The following is a 22,017-nucleotide window of genomic DNA, read 5'->3' as shown; positions in this document are numbered from 1 at the left end:
ACCATGAGAAGTTGTTTTCACCGTGAGGTTGACGTCCAAGGCGAGAAGAAGTCCACCACAAATCTCTTTTTAGAAGTGAGTTTAGGCTGTCGGGGTAGCCAGGCCAGCGGTTTCCTTTTGTTTCCAGCCTTTATGCTAAAACAAGCTCGCTTCATATTCAGCACACCGACATGAAAGAGGCAGCAAACTTTTTATCGGATTCTTTGCTCCCATTTAGGTTTTTTTGCCTGTAAAATGTCTGCTTTCTTAAATATTAAGTTATTACGTGCACCGTCACAGGACTATCTTTGTGTATCCGTGACCTTTTTCCTGACTTGAACCCGTCAAACATCTCATTGCCTGGATCTTTGGTATCAAAGCTTCGGGACAGGTGCCGGTTCATACGACCACATTGCGCTCTGAGCCGGAGGAACGTTGGTACAGCTGAGGGACTTTGCTGTCGTCTTGTGTCTCAGTCTTGCTGCGTCACTTGGCTTCTTCCCACAGTGGTACTCACCGTATCCTGCTCTCTTATCTTTGAATCGTTGGGTTTCATCAGCTGTGCAACTTGAGCACACCTCCGAGTAACGGGGCCAAGTTGCATACGAGACTGTAGTAGCAATGATATTTCATTTCATATTTTTGCTTTATCTGTGTGTAGCGTGACTACGGTGTAAATGATCATCCACATTATTATATACACAGTGACAATAGTTTGTTTACTCTGTAAATTTGGGAACACGATTACAAAAAGCAGATGTTAAATGTTCCTCATTATTTTTTACTGTCCATAGACGGTGCATCGTGTAATCCTTCATCAATGATTTGTCAAGTCTTTTATATTTCATTTCCTGTTATTTGGATTAAAGTGTTCTCATATTTACATAAAGAGTTTTAAACGCAATACTAGCCTTTGTCATTGAAAGAAAAGGGGACTTGCGTTGGAGTGTAAATCAGGTAGCTAGGTTTAATAGTTCTTTGTGCTTCATGACATCATTCCTACTATGTATTTTCTCAATGGGCAGCTGAACCTTGTTCCTGCAATAGACGCCAGTCTAGTCGCTGGATTACCTGCACATGAATGAGCTCTTCCACCTTTTGTTGTGGCCATGAAGAGAGGGAGATGCTATTTTGTCTAACTTCTTTTTTTCTTTCCCTCCAGCGGATGTACACGCTGATTGTCGAGGCCTGGGACTGGGACAACACGACACGCAACAGTAAGTCTCAACCTCGCACGCCTCCATGTTGAGGCGTCTGTACACGGATTCTGTGGTTTTAAAGGTTTTTCTGTCAGAATTCGAGACGGAATTTTGCGGGCATGCTATGTTGTGAGTTGTGAAACTGGTGGTTGATTGCAGATGTGACTCGATTAGTCGCTCAACAGAAACATTATCTTTTTTTTCCTTTTTTTAAGCAGTAATTCTCCCCCCCCCCCCCCCCCAATTCCTGTGTTGCTGCTTCTATAGTGTAAACATGCGCTAGTTTACGGAATATCTGGTTTTTGAAACCGTTGCTCGTACGGAAAGCAGTTTTAATAAACCACACTGGTCATTGTCATATTTGAAGGATGTTGTTCATTTTCTGACATTCCAAGGAATTTATTCAGCAATCTGCATCCATCTGCAGAAGAATTGATCAACAACATTGTTAGAATAGTTGGAGAAGAATCCAAGAGGGTGTGAGCCTTCCTGTTCACATCGTCAAATCAATGGAGGTGTTTTTCAGTTTGAAGAAGGAAACTATATATTTCCCTTTCAGCACTTTAACTTTCCAGATTGAAAACATGTACTGTACACGGTAGCCGCCAAAAACGCTTCATGTAGAATTCTCGTCTCGGTTCTTCTCAGCTGTGACGGCGGTCGGGTCTGACCGGCTGTATCCTGTTTTCCTTTGCTTGTGCCCGCTGCGTGGACTCCTGAGCACCCCTTCATCCCGTCTCAACAGTAGCCCAGTCTGGGAGGAAGAGGAGCTATTGAGGACTGTATGTCTGGATGTGTGGAGCTAGCTTTGATCTGGACACTTTTCTCCAGTCTCTTAATGCATCTCTGTGAATTCAAGCGTGTACGTGAATGCATTCATATTCAGGAGCACACTGTCCTCCGCAGTTCAAACTGGCTCCTTATTGATGTGAGGTCATTGCATCCTGTTTTGTCCATAACATCAAACGCACTTCCACTCGCAGACTCAGACAATGGAGGAGAAATAGATGTTGACATCATAGCACTTAAAATAAGACTGCTGCATGCCCTGTCGTTGCCGTGTCAGCCAGTGGGCCCCCAGTAATTGTGTACATTATGTGTAATTACTTCTGATGAAGCTTAAATGTTCCTTGAGAAACGGTCCACTTGATTCTCTCTGCTCTAAAGTAGCAGAATTAATGCATTTTGGACTCATCACTTTTAATTTGATTACATTCACTGGCATAACATGAGAAGGATCCCTGCTCTTATCTCAAAGTAAAGAAGGAATGTGATGCAACTTGTGACCTTTTGAAGCTCACGCAGATTTGCTTAATTTAGTGTTGGATGCTGTTTGAAAGCCGCACTGAGCCAGCAGTGAGTTCACAGACATCAGCTGACTTCAAGCGTAATGTCATGGGTTCAAGAAACGCAAACGTCGGGAACAGATGCTCCTTTTGACCCCCGTAAGAGAGCACAAGGGAGTCCAGTCCGCCTGTGGATGGAAATGTTTGTCCGGCAGGTCTCATTCATTAGGTTTTTATTTGTTTTCACAATTAATGTGGCTATGTCATGGCACACGGGTGACTCCATAACATCTTTTGATTTATAAAAATCAGGATTTCAGTTTGACAAATTTCCAAGAAATTAATTGTTCATTAATAATAATAAAAAATGGGTTGCATCCATCGGTATGAATCATATTGTAAATCAAGGAATCTGTCTGAATGTCCTTCACGTTTCTTGAATAGTTGAACCGATCTACTCCCCACTTGGCGGGTGTATTGCTGGGGAGCGAAGACGGTGCCGTGTCAGGCAATTACCGCCAGTTGACGGGCGGGTGGCCAACAACTCGGTTGAGCAGATACCAACTGATTTTTTTTTTTGGATCCAAAAATAATGTTGGCTTGTTCCCAGTGCTATTTAATGACATAACTACATCAACAAGCGCTAGAGCAACACTTCAACGGCAACTCTTTAGCTTGTCACATGAGCGCGGCACGAGTCGAGCGTCGCTGCCGAGCGATGAGCTGTTCAAGGCGACGCCGCACGCTGCCCTCCTGGGGCTCGTGGTGATTGGTCAACACTGCAGACTTGATGTCCACCGATTACCTCCAGTCATACTCTAACGACACCACAGTCTGCATGCTCTGATCCTGCCACATCTTGAAGCTAAATATACTGTCGAAAATATGTGATTTTATTGATTTTCAAGGGTTGGAACGATTTACAGTGGCATGTTCACCGCACGTGTTCAAAGAGGGAACAGCCAGCTGAAGACGCTGTAGCGGTCTGACCACCTCCTGGTCACTCCTAAACTGCGGGAATGAAAGTTGTACAACGGGTAGACGTGGCGTTGAATCCGGTACCTTCACGTCGTTGTTGTGAAGCACATCTCTTATTTGATATGGACACGTCCTCCCTGTTGCATTTCGTTGGAATTGTCCTTTGTTCCAGCTCCTATTGTCTTTGTCGCCATCTCATCCCAAGTCAAAATCTGAGTGTGTAAATTGACAGTAAACTATTGAGGTGAGACACGGAAAGGGACGTGTGTCAGTGCATGACTGTGTCAGTAAGACATTGAAACTTAGTTTTGGCCTGAGTCAGCACCATCCTGATGGTGCGACCAGTGAGTCGGTCCGTCGGTGAGATTGTTCTCCTCCGGCGTCATGTCCTCCAGTGTGCCTCTCTTCCTTTCCCCCTTGTGTCCTCAGGAAAGGCAGCTGGCTGTTTTCCTTGTGTTTATCGAGCAGGAAGTGGAGTGGACTGGACGGCCGGGCTCAGTGTTTAGACACCGCGGTAGCAGAGCCCGGCTTGGGCCCGGAGCCCATTGTTCTCTATCTGGCAACTACCGGGGGTTATTTCTGTTATTGTTGCCTAATTCTGTCTGACATTGTGTCAGTCCCCCAGCAGAGGAAGGTGTGTGTATGTATAAATATGTCTGTGTGTTCCTGCCTGCTCACTTCACCATATCTATGGTGCATTGCAGCCCAAAGACGGAGAGAAAAAGGAAATGGCAGCAGACCCCCTCTTTCCACTGAGATTGTTTGCCAGCTTCGCTCCCACTGTGATGAAGATTGCTTTCTTCACGGACACCGGCGCTGCAGCGAGGCAAACCGTGTTTATCGTGAGCGCTGGTGTGCTGGAGGCTAAACGGTAGCAAACCTCCCGACATGACTGTGCACATACAGACGGCTCCGAGGCACCGCTGATGTGTGCCATCAGCGGAGAAATGGATCAATTTGCAGACAATGAATTTCAATTACGTACTTAACATTCAGTGGGTACTTTCCACACACGCACATAATGTGATATCAAAGCTTCTGTCTGCTCGCTAAGAATGCAATGCTTTTCCTCTGAGGGACTGACATTACACCGGAATAGAGACTTTTCGATGTCGCAGTTTCCAGTCAGGTTTTACTGGCCACCTGGGGGCAGTAGAAACGAGTTGCGATCACGTCATTGTCATATCCTCACCTTTTTTAAGTTGATCTGTTGAACTTGTTTACACTTCCAGTCGTTGCGGAGCATCATTTGGAGAAGTGGTGCAAAGGCTCATACAACTCACGTTATACCAAGAGCGGTGACCGGGAGATTAGTCTTCTGTAAAATAATAATGCTCGAGGATGAATCTTCCCAGTTACTGTTTTCATCGTGGTCTTTTACTTATTCAGTGTGATTTTCAAGTGGAGGAGGGGATATTTTGAGTGTTTAATCTTCATAACTTTGACATGTCTGATTCGTCTCCATCTGGTTTATATTTCAGTTGAGGAGGAGCTGCTGATCGAACGCAGCGTTCACACAGGGATGATCAACCCCGGCGACCAATGGCAGACCATCCTGCACGATGGGCCAGTGGCTCGCCTCGTCTATCGCATCCGGGTGCGGTGCAATAACAACTACTATAGCAATAAGTGCAATAAGCTGTGTGTTCCTCGGGACGACTACTTTGGCCACTATCGCTGCGAGCCTTCGGGGGCCCAGGTGTGCCTGGACGGCTGGATGGGCTCCGACTGCACGACAGGTGAGCTGCCAATGTCCAGAAATTGTAAAGGTTCAACATTTGAGCTTCTCCAATGTGAGGGTCTAGATGTTTTTCCTTGTGTCATTTGATGAGCCGATCCCAGCTGACATCGGGTGAATGTGATGTAAACAATGAATTAAGAAAAACTATTGTCGGATTAATCACGAGTTACTAGCATACTTCTTTCTATCAACAAAGTTGCCACGTATGCTAGCCTCCTACAGTTTTGGGTTGTAACTAACCATTTTAGACTTTTCCTACACTTTAATCACTTTGAATTTGAGCAAATAATTTAAAACAACAAATCGGTAGATTATTGATTTAATTATTGTTATTTGCAGCCCAATTTTCAACTCCATAGCGAAAAGTTCTCAGATTATTTACTGTACGAAGTTGTTATTAAAATCCTAAATTGAATGTCATCGGATGTACTGTACTAATTTGACTCGTATCAATTTAAGTAAATCCAAAGTAATTGCCAAAGTACACTTTTTTTTTTTTTTTTTAAAGCATGGTGGAAATGCATCGTGCACTGCCTGCTCATGTTAAAACGTGGCAGCACTGGAGTCGTGCTTGTGGGTGGTGTCGGTGAGAGTGGGGGGCCTCAATAAATCACCCAACTGACCTTAGAAGATGAAGGGTGAAAAGGGGATGGGCTGGTTTGTTTTTAAGAGGGGGTAGTGTTGTACATGCAGGCTATAAAGTCGTCTCTTCCTCGCCCCCCCAAAACCTGGTCAGGGTGCCATGAATTCTCACGTCTCGTTGCACTTGTTAAAAGATGGCAAACAAACAAGCTTCTCCTCCTTCCCACCTTTCCATATCGTTGCCTCACTTCCTATCTGGCCCTCTTGTTAGAAATGTAATTATATGCGTCTCCCAATGGAATTTTATTGTCACCTCTAAAATTATTTCTCTCCATCTTGCTTTTTCTCAGCGATCTGCAAGCAAGGCTGCAACCTGCTACGCGGCGGCTGCTCGGTCCCAGGGGAATGCAAGTAAGAGTAGCAGAATACATACAGAAATGTGACCAGTCAAATTTATTTTCCAACGGTATCTTTCCTTTTTTTTTTTTTTTTACTGCTTTTGTGTTTTTAGATCGTTCATATTATGCATGCAGTTTAATTTTTAATTCGCTGGTCTGTTTGTAATAGCGCCGTGCTTCCTGTATTCAGACTTTGACCAAAGGTGAAGCTCAGTTTGTGAAGGACAAGAGAATGATGGATTTCAGACGTCAAACAGAAGCACCTTCACTTGTCGTGGCCCGTTTCTTTTTCCCTCGTGGGCATCGCCACCTCGGTTCAGAAGAAAAGGGCAATGCCGTGCCTTCTTGTATTTTTAGCCGCCTGAAATCCTCTTCAGACCATCAAGCATCTCGTCCGCTCGCCGGTGCTCGTACTGAAGTAAGGGCGTTGTCGGTGTGGGTGAATTTGACCACTGGTAAACGTGCTGGGAATTGTCATATCCCCTCCGCATTGCAGTCCTCCTTGACGGGCAGGGGGCAGGAAAGGAAATGAACATCCCACTGTGTTGTGTACATTTCCCGAAGTGGAAATGACAGTTGGATAAAGTGACGTAGAATGGCCCCGGAGGTCCACGTTTCCAGGATGTGGGATATCCCGTCGTCATTTGTAAACCCCCCCCCCCCTCCTCCCACCTGCCAGATGAAAAGAGACACTCTCCTCCCATTTATAGGAAGCGGGGTTTGGCTCTGAGCCAAGGAATAACAGGGGATGACCAGTTTTCGGAGACCTTCACATTTTTGCGCGTCTCGTTCAGCATCCTCATTCCAGTGAGCAGACGGGCCACACGGAGGCGGCTTGTTCCTCCGAAAAATGTCAAGTCCCAGTCAACAGGAAGCGTGAGCTGAATAGAAGAGCAGCGGTAAAGAATCTTCCTGCAGCGGCACGCATTTAATGAAGCCTCGGGTCACAGAAAGCTGGTATTAAATCCTTCGCTGTCTCCTTTCACTCCCTCTTTCATCACAGCTGTGTGGGGTTTGCCAAGAGCTTTGAAGAAACACAAAAGCTGGTACGTGCCGGTTGTCACGCTGCTGCATTGAGGCTTTCTATCCGCACACATTAGGCTTGTTCTGACATATCTGTCAGAGGGTAGCCGTGTCACTTGGGTAAGCACCGCAGCACATTTTTCACCACACCTTGCGTTTTGCAAACTTTGACGCATCAAAGTGCCAAGATGTTGAAATCCAGCTGAGAGGAACCATCCCGCCTGCACCCGTCGGGGGTTGAGTAATCGCAATGTCAATGTGGCCAAGAATGAAACACACCGAAGGCCTCCTTTTGATAGCCGATAAGCGAGTCTCCTCGCCAACGTTTCGCCGTGCGAATGCCACGTTGCTGTCGCCCCCAGCGAAGCTAATCGTATACAGTGGAAGAAGCATGCCAAGTATTCCCCGGTGCCCGAGATCGGCCAAGAAGGGTCGTCGTCTCTCCGGCAGACAGCGGTGCCGTCTGCAGGAGACCTCAAAATAGCAAGACAGCTGGCTCGGCGACGCCGCCGCCGCCGCCTTGGAATAGCCGACCGCTGTTGCGTGCTCACGTACACTATACACACAGTTGTCTCCATCCACTCGCTCTCGGAACCGCCGCAGCCCCTCGGCCCCAGACTCTCGCCTGAGCGCTGGAGCCGCTGGAAGTATTCTTAACCCCTCCTGCCTTGGAATGTCACCCTGCACTAAGATTAGTAGGCCGTGGGATGGGTTGAGAGCAGATGCAGTACGCGGTGTCTTTCCACAGGTTGTGGACGAGGCGCTCTCTGGCCCTCACGTTGCAGCTCAGTGGTTTGAATTATGAATCGGCGCCTCTGCCCACACACTTTATAAAAAATGTTCCGTACAATTCAGAGTCTTGCATAACGATAACGTCAGTGATGGGGGGTTTCTTTTGAGAAGCATTTAACCAAAACGTTTATGAAAGATAATGAAACGTGCATGTCATGTCTTTGAAGTCCTTTACCCGCAGTGTAAACTGTTGGTTGATTTATTTGTATGACATAATTGCGAGCGTTTAAGTCGCACACAATACGAGATGCATTTTACTACGGTGGATGTTAAAAAGCTGTGGCCTTTTATTCAAAAGAAACCTTTTTTTAACATCGGCTTTTTTTCTTTTCAGAATATAAAAACATTCAAAATGCCAAGACTGTTTGATTAGAGGATGATAATTTAAGAGTACGAAGAAATGAACACGACGGCCTCTAAAATATAGGGTAAATAGATTCGATGAGTGATGTGATTTATGCGTCTGTGTTTGACAGGTGTAACTACGGCTGGCAGGGCCACTTCTGTGACGAGTGCGTGCTTTACCCCGGGTGCGTCCACGGGACCTGCAACATCCAGTGGCAGTGCAACTGCGAGAGGAACTGGGGCGGCCTGCTGTGCGATAAAGGTAGGGACGAGATTCTCCGATTAGTTTCATCGCCTACCGCACAAGATGCTGGCAAAGCGCCCGCTCTTATCTCGAGCAACAGTTGGTGCTGAAAGGCTGCTCCTGCTTTTCTTGTTGGAAGAAAGTACAAACGGGAGGAACCAGGCCAACCACCTTCTTTTTTTTAAAGTGACCTAGTTTATTTCTTACACAAGTGCTGTACTGTGGAGCTAATTTATGCCGGCGTAACGAGTGTTGCGTGTGGATTTTGAAAAGTAGCTGATACATTTTTGCAAACGTAAATGAAACTTTTAAAGGGTTTTTAATTTAAGAACAACAATGGCAAAGCAGTCAACACGGGTGAAACAATGGGGAGGATGTACTTCTGTTTTAAGTGATCTTGGTTTTACGAAATAGTCTTGGTTTCTTTATTTACATCTTATAGATCGATCAAGTCATTATTATTAGTCGTGTGGGTAGAGTAGTTGTATCAAAAGCCTTTAGCTTGCTGACATAATGGTGAAACCTGTTCATGCTGGTGGAAATGGCAAAGGTAAATATAGGTGCTCCATGGAGGAAAATACATTATTTGTTTCTTAATAAAATGAACAATAAATAAAGAGAACAACCACAAAAAATGATTAAAGGATCAAATCCTATCGCAGAGTTTGATTTGTTCCCATCAATAGATTCATTTAAAAAGATTTAAAAGGCTTTTAGTTCTGATGGCAAATTTGTGTCTTTCAGATGTCAGTAACTCTATCAATATTCAGAATGATGGATCGTAATAAATGTTAGCAAAACTACGTTAATGTACCATCACATGAGGTCTTAATTCTCTGAGAACAGCAGCTGGATAGTTTTACTGCCTGGCATCCGAGCGGCAGCAGGGACACTCGATCCCCCGCATCCCTTCGTCACCGAGGGCTCTTCGGGGGATGAGACCGCGTCCCGAGAGCCCCAGTGGAGACGGATCCCTGCTCTTTTATTTACCAGCCTTAAGGATGACCTGGCCTTTAGCCTCAGGATGGTGTGCAGAGATCAAATCGGCTTCCGTTGAGTCTCTTGTTTGGGGGAGGAAGGCAAAAAAACGAAAACATTAGCAATTAAAGAATAAAAGGGACATCTAGGAGTCTATTCGGTCTCTAACTAAATAAGAACGGCAACTCGACCACTTGGCTGTGAGCCGTACGTTCTGTCAAACCAGCAGAGCGGTTGTGAAAACACTGCCTGCTTCCTGTCAAAGCTGACAGCTGGTGGATCCCCACGAGCCAGGAACTCCCGGATAAAGTGGTGAAATAAGTTATCTCCCGGGGTCGATCCGATTGACTGTCTGAGGGTGTGGAGCGATGAGGGGGAAACGTTCCTCAGATTAGTGCATGACGTGCACATAAAGGCCTTATTTACACGTGTCGTACATCACTTGTTTGTTTCAGCGTCGCCTCTTTAAACCCTGTCCTCATTGCGCCCGCTTCTTTTAGAAGAGATCTTTATTAACGATGGCCATTTCTTTTGCAGATGATTCAGGCAGGATGGATGGATTTCATCTTCTCTAATTTGGAAGTTTTGTCGAATGTGTGTCTTCATGTCTCTAAATGTGTCTTCCTCCAGATCTGAATTACTGTGGCCGCCACAAGCCGTGTGTGAACGGAGGAACCTGCACGAACACTGAACCGGATGAATACCACTGCGCCTGTCCTCGGGGATACTCGGGCAAGACCTGCCAGATAGGTGAGCGAGAACCCACTGAAGCCTGCTCCAGTCACCTGAGCGACATCCCAGAATAATACAGAACCACATTGTCTTCTTCTGATTAATGTAATAAATAAGCAATTATCCAAAAGCAATTAATTTATATATTCAGAATATATAATATTTAGACATTTTGATTTTGTAACATTTTAAAATGTTCAAAATGAATAACATATAAACAATAATAAACCATGAATGAAATGCGCTATAATGCAAAAGTAGTTGGAGGGAAACCCAGATGTAAATTCTAGCATCATGTTGGTGACACTCAAACCAGACATGCTATAAAAAAAATCTATTTTAGCTTGCATAGCATCTTTTTAATGTATGCAAAATCGGAAATATGACAACGGATGCCTTATGTGATGTGCAGGAAATGGTTGAAGAATATTGCGGACCGACTGACAGCCCAATCTATAATCTGAAGCTGTAAGAACAGTGATTAATGTTTTAACCGTCCCTCCATCAGCCGATCACGCCTGTGTTTCCGACCCGTGCGCCAACGGCGGCGCGTGCCACGAAGTTTCCACCGGGTTCGAGTGCCAGTGTCCGCCGGGCTGGGAGGGTCCGACCTGTGCCGACAGTGAGTCGCATGGACTACTTTCAATCGTCTCCGCTCCTTCCAGTCTACCACTTTACATCTTTCACTCTCATCCGCTTCATTTTCCTCCTTTTCATCCCAAACGCATCCACTAACTAATCTGGAGATGAGCTTTTGCTTCTCGATTCGTCGTGGCTCCTTTACCCCCAAACCTGTCAACCTCTCCTTCTTGTTCTCTTTCACCATAATCTTGTTCCAATCTAAAGTCTAACTCTAGTCCAACCCATATGTTGCATGTAATTAGAAATAATCATCGGGAGGTGTGTGTTTGTTTTTCTCAGATTTGGACGAGTGTGCCTCCAGTCCATGTGCTCAGGGGGGAACGTGTGTCGACCTGGAGGACGGCTTTGAGTGCGTTTGCCCTCCGCAGTGGAAGGGAAAGACCTGCCAGATAGGTGAGATACACACACGATCATTTCTTATTTCACCGGGGGCGTTTAAAAACGGTACATCCCGTGTTAAATATTTCAGTTTCTGTTGGCAAGCGACTCCTTATTTCTCCAGGGAAGACGTGTTTTTGCAGGCTTTTCTTGCTTCTTTCTGTTGTATGTTTTTCGGATTCAAATTCGCAACCTGAGGTCCATTGCCAGAGCACAAGCTATCAGTATCCTGGATGGGCTGGCAGCTGCGTCGCTCTTTCTCTTTCTCAATGACTTTATGAGCTGCGAGTGTGTCTATATCCGGCTGTTTGTTTGTCGCTGGCGGTGCCGCCGCTCGGTTTGTTATGCCGCTCTCGGTCCAACAAGCGGACGCGACCGGCCTGAAGCCAGGAAATGGATTACGACCGGTAAACAGTGTGTGTGTGTGTGTGCGGGGGGGGGGGGGGGCTGAGGGTAGGAAAAAAGATCCCAAGAGTTCAGTCTCATCTTACCAGCTCGGGTCTCAGCTTACAGGCAGCCATTGGCCTCCTGTCTTACCTGGCGATTTTCTGTGTGGAGTTTAAGGTTTCAGAGAGAAGACAGGTGTGTGTGTGTGTGTGTGTGTGTGTGTGTGAGGGAACACAGCAGGACTCCATGCTGACCACCCTCCCCCCCCCCCCCCACCCCACCACCTTCCTTTTGAATATTTGAGCGGTGGTGCTTTTCTTTGTTGTAACACTTTTGATGTCTCGGTGAGGGTTGTGAGTGAAACTGTGCCGTTTGCTCTAATGTCATCCGGACCGAGCAGACGAAAAACCGTTGGGTGTCAGCTGTAGAGTCTCTGAGGAGTTCTGTGATGCTTGATCACAACAATACTATATAGGGCGACTAAAAAAAATGAAGTTTCATTCAAAAACAAATGCGGTACATATGGGGTGAGACAGAAGTACGACATGCAACAAAGGACCAGAATCAAACCAGCAAGGTTGTGGTCACATGATATCTTAAGCCCAGCAGACCCTCGACTTCAAAATAGCCTTTTTTTAGCTTCCTAAATGTGTGTAGATGTGCTGCTTGTGTGTGTTTTCTAGAAATAGCATATTAAATATCTATGGGTTTTGGACTTGGAACACATCACCATGGGTACAAATTAATGTATTTATAGTGAAATGTAATATTATTTGCGTCCCTAATAGTTGTGAACAAAAATAGTTGAATGCCATAACGTTTGGTTTTAGAAAATGAACAAGAGTGAAGCGACAGCGGCCGAGGGCTCCTGACTTTTAGTCCCTAATAAGTCGAGCCCCAAACTGGGTCCTACTTTCCCCAATAAGCAACCAAAATATCTTTTCTACAACATAGGCTTTTTTTCAAATAAAAATGTCCTCCATTTTTCAAAGTGTCTAAGTGCAAGCCGGGATGTCTCACCAAATAACCGGGTTGGGCTTCTGGTCTCTTTTCTGTCCCTTTGTCCTTTTCTTGATTGTTGTTTCAATTGATGGACTGGGTCTGCTTCTACTTCCTGCCTTTACAGATGCAAATGAGTGTTCAGGAACGCCCTGTGCGAACGCTTACTCTTGCAAAAATTTGATTGGCGGATATCACTGCGACTGTTTTCGGGGATGGTCCGGACAAAACTGTGACATCAGTCAGTATATCTTCCATTTAAAAAAAATAAAAGTCACTTCTAAATTTCTGCTACTTTCAAGCGCAGCCTCTTCACTTCCTGGACTCACAACCTAGGTGTAGTTTAGCATCACTTGCTTCCCCACATGTGGTAACCCGTTCCTCTTTCTCCTTGGCACACTGAATCCTCGTGACTGAACTTGCATGCCCACCCCCTTGCTGAGGATCCGCTGCATGCCCAGCCGCAACCTGTGCCAGGTTCATCTGGCACTCTATTAGCTTCACTAGTTGTTTCTTTTCCAAACTTTAACATAATCTGTGCACGCCCCACATTGTAGACTCCACCTGGTAGTGGATCGGGTGACAAATATTCCATGTTCTTCATAGTTTCTGATCATAAAATGTCTTCTTCCTCTTCAGACATTAACGGTTGCCATGGTCAGTGCCGGAATGGAGCAACATGCAAGGTATGAATGTTTTCATTTCAATCGTCCCACTTCCAGTCGTGCTGCGGCCCGAACATGAACCACCGTAGCTCTGAGATGCACCATCGAGCCACCCCCGTATGCCCTGGGTCTCTTCATTCGTCTGTGTTTGTTCTTTAGGAGAGCCCGAGGGGTCACCACTGCCAGTGTCCTTCAGGTTTTGTGGGCTCTCACTGTGAAATCCAGAGGAACAGGTGTGACGGCAGACCGTGCCAGAACGGCGGCCAGTGCCACGCAGTGTTGGACGGCTTTGTGTGTCAATGCCCGCCGCAGTTTGCCGGACAGCTGTGTGAGGTGAGTCGTGTTCCACAAGTCACACTCGATTTTATTATTGTGGATACGGTGGCGGTTTTATAAGCCGGTGGTGGCTTTTTATTTTTATAGCCAGATGCATTTCATGTCTGAGAAGAAGCTGTGTCCAGAATACCAATTTCTGGGCTCCGTAGCCTTGGGAGTAATCCACCAGAGGAGCGCTTTACCCTTGATTGATTTGCAGCATACATTTCGGGTTTTCATCAATGTTTCTGTAGTCGAAACAAAATGTGGTCGACGGCGTGTCAACAGCGACGGATATGAAGAGAAAATGGTGTGACGTGAACTTTAAGTGGTAATATAACACCCCGCTCAAGCGACGCGGTCTGAGCTGCGAGGAGACGGAGATGACGCGTCCCTGTGGACGGCAACTGCCACAAAGGGTCATCATGTTCCTAGCAACCAGTGCACTTTAGAAATTGCCATGGCAAAACATGCAGATAAAATCACACCATGCAAGTCATGATGACGATTTGGTGAAAAGATCATTTTAATAATTGCATGATATACACAAGGTGAGTTGATGCTGTGCAAACACTCGACCTCCAGTACACTTTCCATGTATCTCAGCAAACTGTCCTTTGCCAAATTCTGATCTGCCTACAAGTTGTGTCGTTTGTTCCCAACTCAATCAGCCGAGTCTGGGTTTCATTGAAAACTTTCTTTGTCCTTGCTGCAGCCTTTTTATATTCAAGGTGTGTGTGTGTGTGTTTGAGGCTAATGTAGGTTAGCAGTGAGGAAACTGACACTTCGCTGCATCTCTTGGGTCCTGAATGGAGGACATTGCTGGTCGGGAGCCAATCCTGTTTTAGCATCTCTACTATAAATAAGAGTCTCTCTGAATGAGGTGACGCTGGAGTTCTGCCCGCATACTACAGAGCCCTGATGCCTGCTATGGAACGCTGGAGAGCCCGGCTGTGCCAGAACTATGCATCATATTTCCCTGATTTATGTCTCTTGAGTCCACGTTTGATTGTGAAATGGTGTGTTTTTCCATTTCCGATCTGAATGACGTCTTCATAAGAAACGAGGACAACTTGAGTCCAAACGGAAGTGCTTTTTAAAAAAAAAGACATCCTTGTCTTTATAATTTGATACGAGTTTATGGATTTAGTCTTGTTTCTCAGTTTTCCTTTTATTTTGACTCTCCAAAAGAATGATGACTACATTGTAGTTTGTTTTAACTGATGCATAATTTGGGGCCCTGTATTTAATCTGGAAGTGGAGGGAAATGTAACAATCATTCTCACTCGTGATTAAATCTATGAACCAGCACAATAAAGATACAGGCTGTTTTGCACGACGCTCAATTCCTGGTAGACAAAATGGTGGCAGCAGCGCAGCTGTTATGTTCTTCACCTCCAAAAATGAATCCAGCAAGTCGCTGGTGGCTTGTTCGTCCGTTCGCTCTCTTTTAAAATGCTGTCCTTCTGGACCTTTTTGTTTTGACTCTCACCACAGATCCATTGGCCCTTCAGCGTCTTGGATTGTTTGTCCCTTCATCAACGTGTCCATCATCTATACTCAGTTTACCTTGATTCTGATGAGAGTAAATCGGGGTGCATATTAAGCTGTTATCTATTTTTTATTTGTTCAAATGTAGCTGACAACCAAAGTTCAAGAATTGGTTGCGAATTTCACGAAATAATTGTCAATTGCCATTACATTTTGAGCCCTTTAAAAGACAAGTAATGCCATTTTGATGGGTAAGAAGAATCTTAAAGTCCCTTCTGTTGCAGAATGTAATTATAGTTGACCACAAGTAACTTATACGATGGTCCAAATACATTATCAACCCGTCTGCTACAATGGAACAGTCCACCCGGGTTCACTTAATGTGCTGAAGATTTATTGAGGCTCTTGCCCTCAGACACGCTCCCCTGACCACACACGTGCAAAGTAAAGAAAAGATGCGTCTGGCTCCGACACTGAGAGTAAAGTAAACTGTGTGACCTCAGCCTTCACCCACCCTGTTGCCCAACTCCCTGGTTCAGCACCTTAAATGGCAAAAGGGTTCAACCCAGAGTTTATGCACAGTAGGATTCTGTTTACAGAAACTGGGCCATTTTCCCTCCAACCTCTATATTGCTGCATGTAGAAACGGCAAAATAAGTCAGCGTGGCCTGTGTCATGGTGGTATGACAGACGATTTATCTTTATTATATTCACCGTGGCTCTGCATGATGTAGGACCAGCATCAATATTTGTCCTCATAATGGGCTTTCTTTCTCTTGCCTGCTCAGTGTCTCACTCTTTCTGTCTCTTCCGCCTGGCTCATGTCTCGGCGTAATCTTGCAAGATTAAGCACGGCACAGATGTAAAACCAGAAGCGTGGATTCCCTTGATGAGCTTAGGGAAAGTTTTCTGAGGCTTACTTTGCTCGTCCACTTACCTGCTGGTCCGAACAGCGGCGGTGGCTTGAGCCCCACTAAGCCTCTCACCTGCAGGCTTAAGATCCGCGTATTCAATCGCATCTTCACTTGTTTTATTAATCACCACACAACTATTTTTGTGAGGTGATGGTGTTTGGTAGATTGTGTCGGTAATGGCAGCAGTCTAGCTCCTCCCACAATTACCATCCAAATGTCCTTCGGTGGATCTGCTCAGTGGAACTGTTTTTTGATTAGTCCGGTGTCAATACATGACAAATTAAAAAGTATCGTCTAATTTCATGAAGAATTTGAGTGAGACATTAACATAACCTTTTTTTAAGCATAAAATAAAGAGCAATCGGATTGAGACAATAATTTATTTAACTGATCTTATGAGATGGTATCAGGATACACTTTTTTTTTTTAAAGGTTGAAATATAATCATAGCCCTGCTTTTTAACATAACATTGATGTATTATTACCATATATGGTTGCTGTGGTAACCATACTGGCAACAAACAAACCCTCACTATTTACTCTAGTTTCAACTCTATTTTGGTCTCGACCATCTCCTGAAGCAAATATCTGTCTCGTGAGCAGTTAGAAATACTCGACTACGTTCAGTGATGCTCTGAGCGGTGAGACTGAATAGTACAATAAAGTTGACAAAATATCCCCCGTCATTCAGAAACTGAGTTAATCCTTTATAAATTCTAATTTAATCAATTTTTCGTGTGATTTAGACTTAACTTCTTCAGTTTGACTTGCTATATTGACTGCATTGTACATGCACATCTTTCCTCAGGTCGATGGCTGGTCCCCCTCAGACGCTTGTGATCCGAGCCCTTGTGAGAATGGGGCGACGTGCCACAGCATGGACCAGGACTTCTACTGCGCCTGTCCCGAAGGCTTCGAGGGGAAGACGTGCGAACGGCTCAAGGACGACTGCCGCACCGCCCCTTGTCAAGGTGACCGCCGTCGTCTGCAATGATGAAACTTCTACGTGAAAGACGAGTTAATTAATTTTACCGCTAACATTTAAAAAAAAAATCTTGCAGTGATTGACAGCTGCACTGTTGCCGTAGCAACCAACGACTCCGCTGGTGTGCAGCACATCTCCTCCAACGTGTGTGGTCCGCGAGGACGCTGCATCAGCCAACCAGTGGGCAACTTCACCTGCGTGTGTGATCCGGGCTTCAGTGGCATCTACTGTCATGAAAGTACGTGGACGTATTTATTAAAGATCGTACAGACAACGGAAATGTTGAAAGAGAATTAAAGTTCTTAATTTGTCTTCGGGAAAAATGTTTCGCACACATTTCTATTTTATTCTGCAAAACATTCCAGATATTTTGTAATTTCCTCACCAGTTATACTCTATTGTTTTCAGTAGTTCCGTTTTTAACCCCCTCCCCTGTTTATTTAGAGAGGGTTTAATAAAATGTTTTATATTGTTGTAAGTAGATGTAAAGTTATATTGTGAACCACTATTTTTATAAAAGCCTCCGTGTCATTCATACACGGAGGATATATGTATGTATATATATATATGAGACTGAATGACACAGAGGCTTTTCTAAACATTTCTGAAGTGCTCATGAACTACTTAAAATAAACAGGGTAACTTGACGCACAACTTTCTGCTGAAAGTGTAACCCCCCCCCCTCTTCTCCCCCTCACTCTTCCAGATATTAACGACTGCATCAACAACCCCTGTGGAAACGGGGGGACCTGCATTGATGGAGTGAACTCCTTACAGTGCTTCTGTCCCGACGGCTGGGAGGGTCAACTGTGCGACCTCAGTGAGTCCCTCTGCAACATCATTTAGATTAAAAGCAAACACGGCTGCCTGTGGTAGAGCGTCCGCCCGCTCTGTCATTGAGAGCAAATAAATATGAATTGCGAAAGATCTAACCAGTCACGTCTTCCTCCAGATGTCAACGAGTGCAGACACAACCCGTGTAAGAACGGCGGGAGCTGCGTCGACCTGGTGAACGACTTTTACTGCGAGTGTGCCGACAACTGGAAGGGCAAGACCTGTCATTCCCGTGAGTTATGTCGACTGTGTTTATGTTCATGGCTTGCGGCGCCCCTCCCCCCTCCCGACTCCAACATTGCTAACGCATCTTTGTGTGTTACCAGTGTGTTGGATCGTAAGAATGATCCTTTCTCGTCGATGCTATGAACAGTCGTACATAGATGGTGTGTGACCTCTGTGTTTCTCTGTGACCCTGGCCAGGCGAAAGTCAGTGTGACGCAACCACTTGCAGTAACGGAGGCACCTGCTACGACCGCGGCGACGCTTTCCGCTGTGCCTGCCCACCCGGTTGGGGAGGAAATGCGTGCAACACGGGTGAGGATACTGACTGCACTAGAGCGGCACATTTATGGCCATAATTATAATCAGGATTATCTTTGATCAAGATTAAGATCCCGATTATTATTTTCATGGTTTTTGCTCAAAACACTGATGTATTGTCAAAGTATGCCGTCTAAAATGTTCTTTGTTTTTAAGATCTGTGATCTCTGACTAATACTTGCTCTCTTCCCTCAGCCGGGAACAGCACATGTGCCTCCAGTCCTTGTTCCAACGGTGGGACCTGTGTGGGAGGAGGAGACACGTTCACCTGCATCTGCAAAGAGGGCTGGGAAGGCCCGGCCTGTGGCCAAAGTTAGTCTCTCCCTGAAGCTGTGCTCATAACCGACATAAAGCTCCCTCTTTTTATTGATCATGTCCTTATTATTCCTTTTCAAGGCACATGTGCCCAGTTGATGTCTTTGTTTCTTAGCATGTTACTTCAGTGTCTTATTTAAATGTACGACTGAATACTACAAAGGGGATTTACACACGTGTGGTACGGTCCAACAACTCGACACTAAATGTCTCTTTTTTGTCGTTCTTCTCCACAGATATAAACGACTGCAACCCTCATCCGTGGTACGTACAGTTACCTGCCTCCCTCACTCCAAACGTAGCCAACCATTTCCCCCCCCCCCTTTCATTCTCGTCTTCTCCACACTTCACACAGGCTGGAGGGTTGAAGGGCCGCTAAAAGCAGTGGAAGTTGTCCTTAAATTTAAATCAAGCCTCAAAGGAGTATCTCTCAGAGGATGGGGCTTGGATATTGTATAGGACAGGGAGAGATGGAAAGAGGTTTTCTGAACGGGGGGTTGGGGGGGTGCGCAAGAGTCCCACCTACCCCATGGTGAATGCAGGTGGGGGGTTGAGTGGCGGTCGTGTCCATTCTTCTCTTGCGACCTGGGGGGGGCGAGACGGGCTTTGAGGGGGAATGGAAGGAGAGGCATGATGAGAGGAGAGGAGGGGAGGGACTGGACACGCCAATTAGCATCTGAAAGGTGGAGGCTTGTATTGATGAGTTGAATTGAGCCTTGTGCCCCCTCCCACCACCCCCAAACCACCACTACGACTACACACACAAAAACCATGTGCTTTGTTGCAGCTGGAAAGGATGTGGCTCTTGTACTGCCTCATCTAATTGTTTATTTCTTTCCCCTCTCAGTTACAATGGCGGCATCTGTGTGGACGGAGTCAACTGGTTTCGGTGCGAGTGCGCTCCCGGGTTCGCCGGACCAGACTGCCGAATCAGTGAGTAAAGATATGAGGTCACTTTACCTGCTTTTTAGATACAAAGCAAATGCTCAAAACCGCTATCTAAGAGATTTAAAATCAAGATCCTCGATCATCTTCATTCATAAGAGCCTAACATAGCCATGGCAACATGGTATGATTAAGAGGAGGATAGGTGGAGCAAGGAGAGAACGAAAGGAAAAGGGGTGACAAGGAGATGATGGACACATTGACACCTAAATGTAAGACCGGTACGCCGCCCTCTCCCCTTTTCTTGGTCCTTTAATGCTCTAGAGGTCAGAGGTCGTCCCTCCTCCATACTCACACAGTCACACAAACACACACGGAAGACAAATTACTCAGTGACCCTGAAATTCTTCTTTTCTGCTCCTTTGTTTCGGCCGGATAGCATTCACCTTTTCTGTCAGGCTTGAATTTGAGAGTTCTCATCCAGACTGTGTTCATGTGGAATCTGGATGACAATTGGCCGGAGCTCTGGCTGATATCGGTGGGAAGGAACAATTGATATGAGTCATTCAAAGAACCGCTCAAATTAGAGATGGGTCGGTGGTCAAACCTGTGCACGGTTTACTCATTTATGACACTGAATGTGGTGATTTTACACATTCGATGCTTGGTTTTAGCCAATAATTGTAAATCTATGCACATTTTTCATATTTAGTTCTGCTTTAGTGACATTAGCACAGTTGACCAAGCTTTCTTGACAGTCTACCCTCAGCCAAGTTTGAGAGTCACTTTTAAACTTCTGTCTAAATATATAATAAACTGCTCCACAAGGTTTGGAGACATTTCTGAGGTTGATAGTAGCTTATTATCCCGGTAGCGTCCAAGCTAATGAGCGAAAAGTAACTTGACAAGCTACTAAAAGTTAAAAGCTTATTACAGAAAATATACGAGCAATTCCCTATGTCACCAAACTTATATTTTTGCAAAGACGCGGTTCGAACTGATCTGTGCTGGAGCCGACACCCAACTTAATAGTGACGCTCTTCTTCCCTTCAGACATAAACGAGTGCCAGTCTTCACCTTGTGCCTACGGTGCCACCTGTGTGGACGAGATCAACGGTTTCCGTTGCATCTGTCCGCTTGGTAGAACCGGAACCCGATGCCAGGAATGTAAGTCCACCTCTTATTGTGTTTGACTGCTTTGATTCATCCATTGATTTAGTCACTGCTGCAGCCTTCTAGCTCCAGAAGTAGAACATGTCTCTCTCTGGGTGTAGTTATAGGTATTGGGAGGACTTGCCACTATGCTGGGCTGCAGTTTCCCCATGGCAGCAACTGGGAGGAAGAGTGCAACAGCTGCCATTGCATGAACGGAAAAGTGGACTGTACAAAGGTAACGAGGCCCGGCTTAAGAGAAACAGCAAGGAGAACCAGTTTGAACAAACGGACAAACTGTCTTGAGTTGTCTGCCGGATGTATTAGTTATTGATAAAGTAGCATCTGTTTATTTCCTTTTTCTATTACTACTATTTACTTCGTTTTTTTCCATGTAGGAACATTAAAGTGAGCTAAATAATTCAGAAAATAGAACATTGTGTAACATTTTAAATTACGTCGACCAACAACGAAACATCACAATCATTCACTGTGATGGAAAGGAGATCAGAGCTAAAACAATAACTCTATGAAATAATCAATATCCAAGTCATCAACCATCAGTCCTTTGGAGTTATTTCTAAAGCAAAAATAACAAAGATAATTTTGCTGCTGTTCTGTGTCTTAAAGCATTGTGAACGATTTATTTAGTCTCTTTGACTGTTGAGAAAATATTTTACAAATGCTTTCTTTATCCGACATGTTTATGAGCAAAAGACGATCAAAAAGCTAAATGAGAACATTTGCTAAAAGGTTTAAATGGATTATTTCTGAATCTAAATCAGGTGATGGCTAGCATTTACTGGTTGCCATATTAAGGTAACATGCAGGATAATACCATTATCAGTGTTTTGTGGGTTTACATGTCGTTGACCTTTTTTTAATTGTGTGACTCCAGGTGCTGTGTGGTCGCCGTCCCTGCCGGCTCCAGTCCTCAGACCAGGACCAGAAACATCACTCCTGCCCCACTGGACAAGAGTGTCTGGAGCACAGCTACCTGACGTGCTTCTCACCCCCCTGCCAACAGTGGGGGGTTTGTTCCACGGCTGGATTCTCACCTCCACTCGCAACCACCATGTGCCAGCCAAACTCCGGGCATTTGGACAACAGCTGTGGCCGCGTAACACTCATCTTCAACAGAGATAAAGTCCCACCAGTGAGTCGTTGCTTCAGACGCATCTTTGCTGTTGAAGTCGTGAACACTCTTTTAGGCTGTGTTTTTTTGTATTGTTCCT

At 45.3% G+C, this 22,017-nt stretch overlaps 1 protein-coding gene across 4 annotated transcripts in view; it reads left to right on the top strand.

Annotated features, from left to right (window-relative positions):
• Positions 1–22,017, top strand: part of jag2b (jagged canonical Notch ligand 2b) — a 40,114-nt gene that overhangs the window by 14,357 nt on the left and 3,740 nt on the right. For 2 of the 4 annotated variants that reach the window (XM_056428237.1, XM_056428239.1), the window contains exons 3-23: positions 1,142–1,196; positions 4,924–5,181; positions 6,116–6,176; positions 8,455–8,585; positions 10,176–10,295; positions 10,786–10,899; positions 11,199–11,312; positions 12,811–12,924; positions 13,323–13,369; positions 13,508–13,681; positions 16,877–17,039; positions 17,130–17,291; positions 17,760–17,873; positions 18,006–18,119; positions 18,311–18,424; positions 18,626–18,742; positions 18,982–19,009; positions 19,593–19,678; positions 20,684–20,797; positions 20,905–21,020; positions 21,681–21,938. In XM_056428237.1, coding sequence (XP_056284212.1) covers positions 1,142–1,196; positions 4,924–5,181; positions 6,116–6,176; positions 8,455–8,585; positions 10,176–10,295; positions 10,786–10,899; positions 11,199–11,312; positions 12,811–12,924; positions 13,323–13,369; positions 13,508–13,681; positions 16,877–17,039; positions 17,130–17,291; positions 17,760–17,873; positions 18,006–18,119; positions 18,311–18,424; positions 18,626–18,742; positions 18,982–19,009; positions 19,593–19,678; positions 20,684–20,797; positions 20,905–21,020; positions 21,681–21,938 — 2,574 coding nt within the window. The remainder of the gene's footprint in view (positions 1–1,141; positions 1,197–4,923; positions 5,182–6,115; positions 6,177–8,454; positions 8,586–10,175; positions 10,296–10,785; positions 10,900–11,198; positions 11,313–12,810; positions 12,925–13,322; positions 13,370–13,507; positions 13,682–16,876; positions 17,040–17,129; positions 17,292–17,759; positions 17,874–18,005; positions 18,120–18,310; positions 18,425–18,625; positions 18,743–18,981; positions 19,010–19,592; positions 19,679–20,683; positions 20,798–20,904; positions 21,021–21,680; positions 21,939–22,017) is intronic. The other 2 variants (XM_056428240.1, XM_056428241.1) reach the window with 1 other exon arrangement.

This window comes from Pseudoliparis swirei, chromosome 12, assembly GCF_029220125.1.
Source record: "Pseudoliparis swirei isolate HS2019 ecotype Mariana Trench chromosome 12, NWPU_hadal_v1, whole genome shotgun sequence".
NCBI lineage: Eukaryota > Metazoa > Chordata > Actinopteri > Perciformes > Liparidae > Pseudoliparis > Pseudoliparis swirei.
Note: the sequence above shows the minus strand (reverse complement) of the source record. Positions and strands in the feature narration are given on the sequence as shown.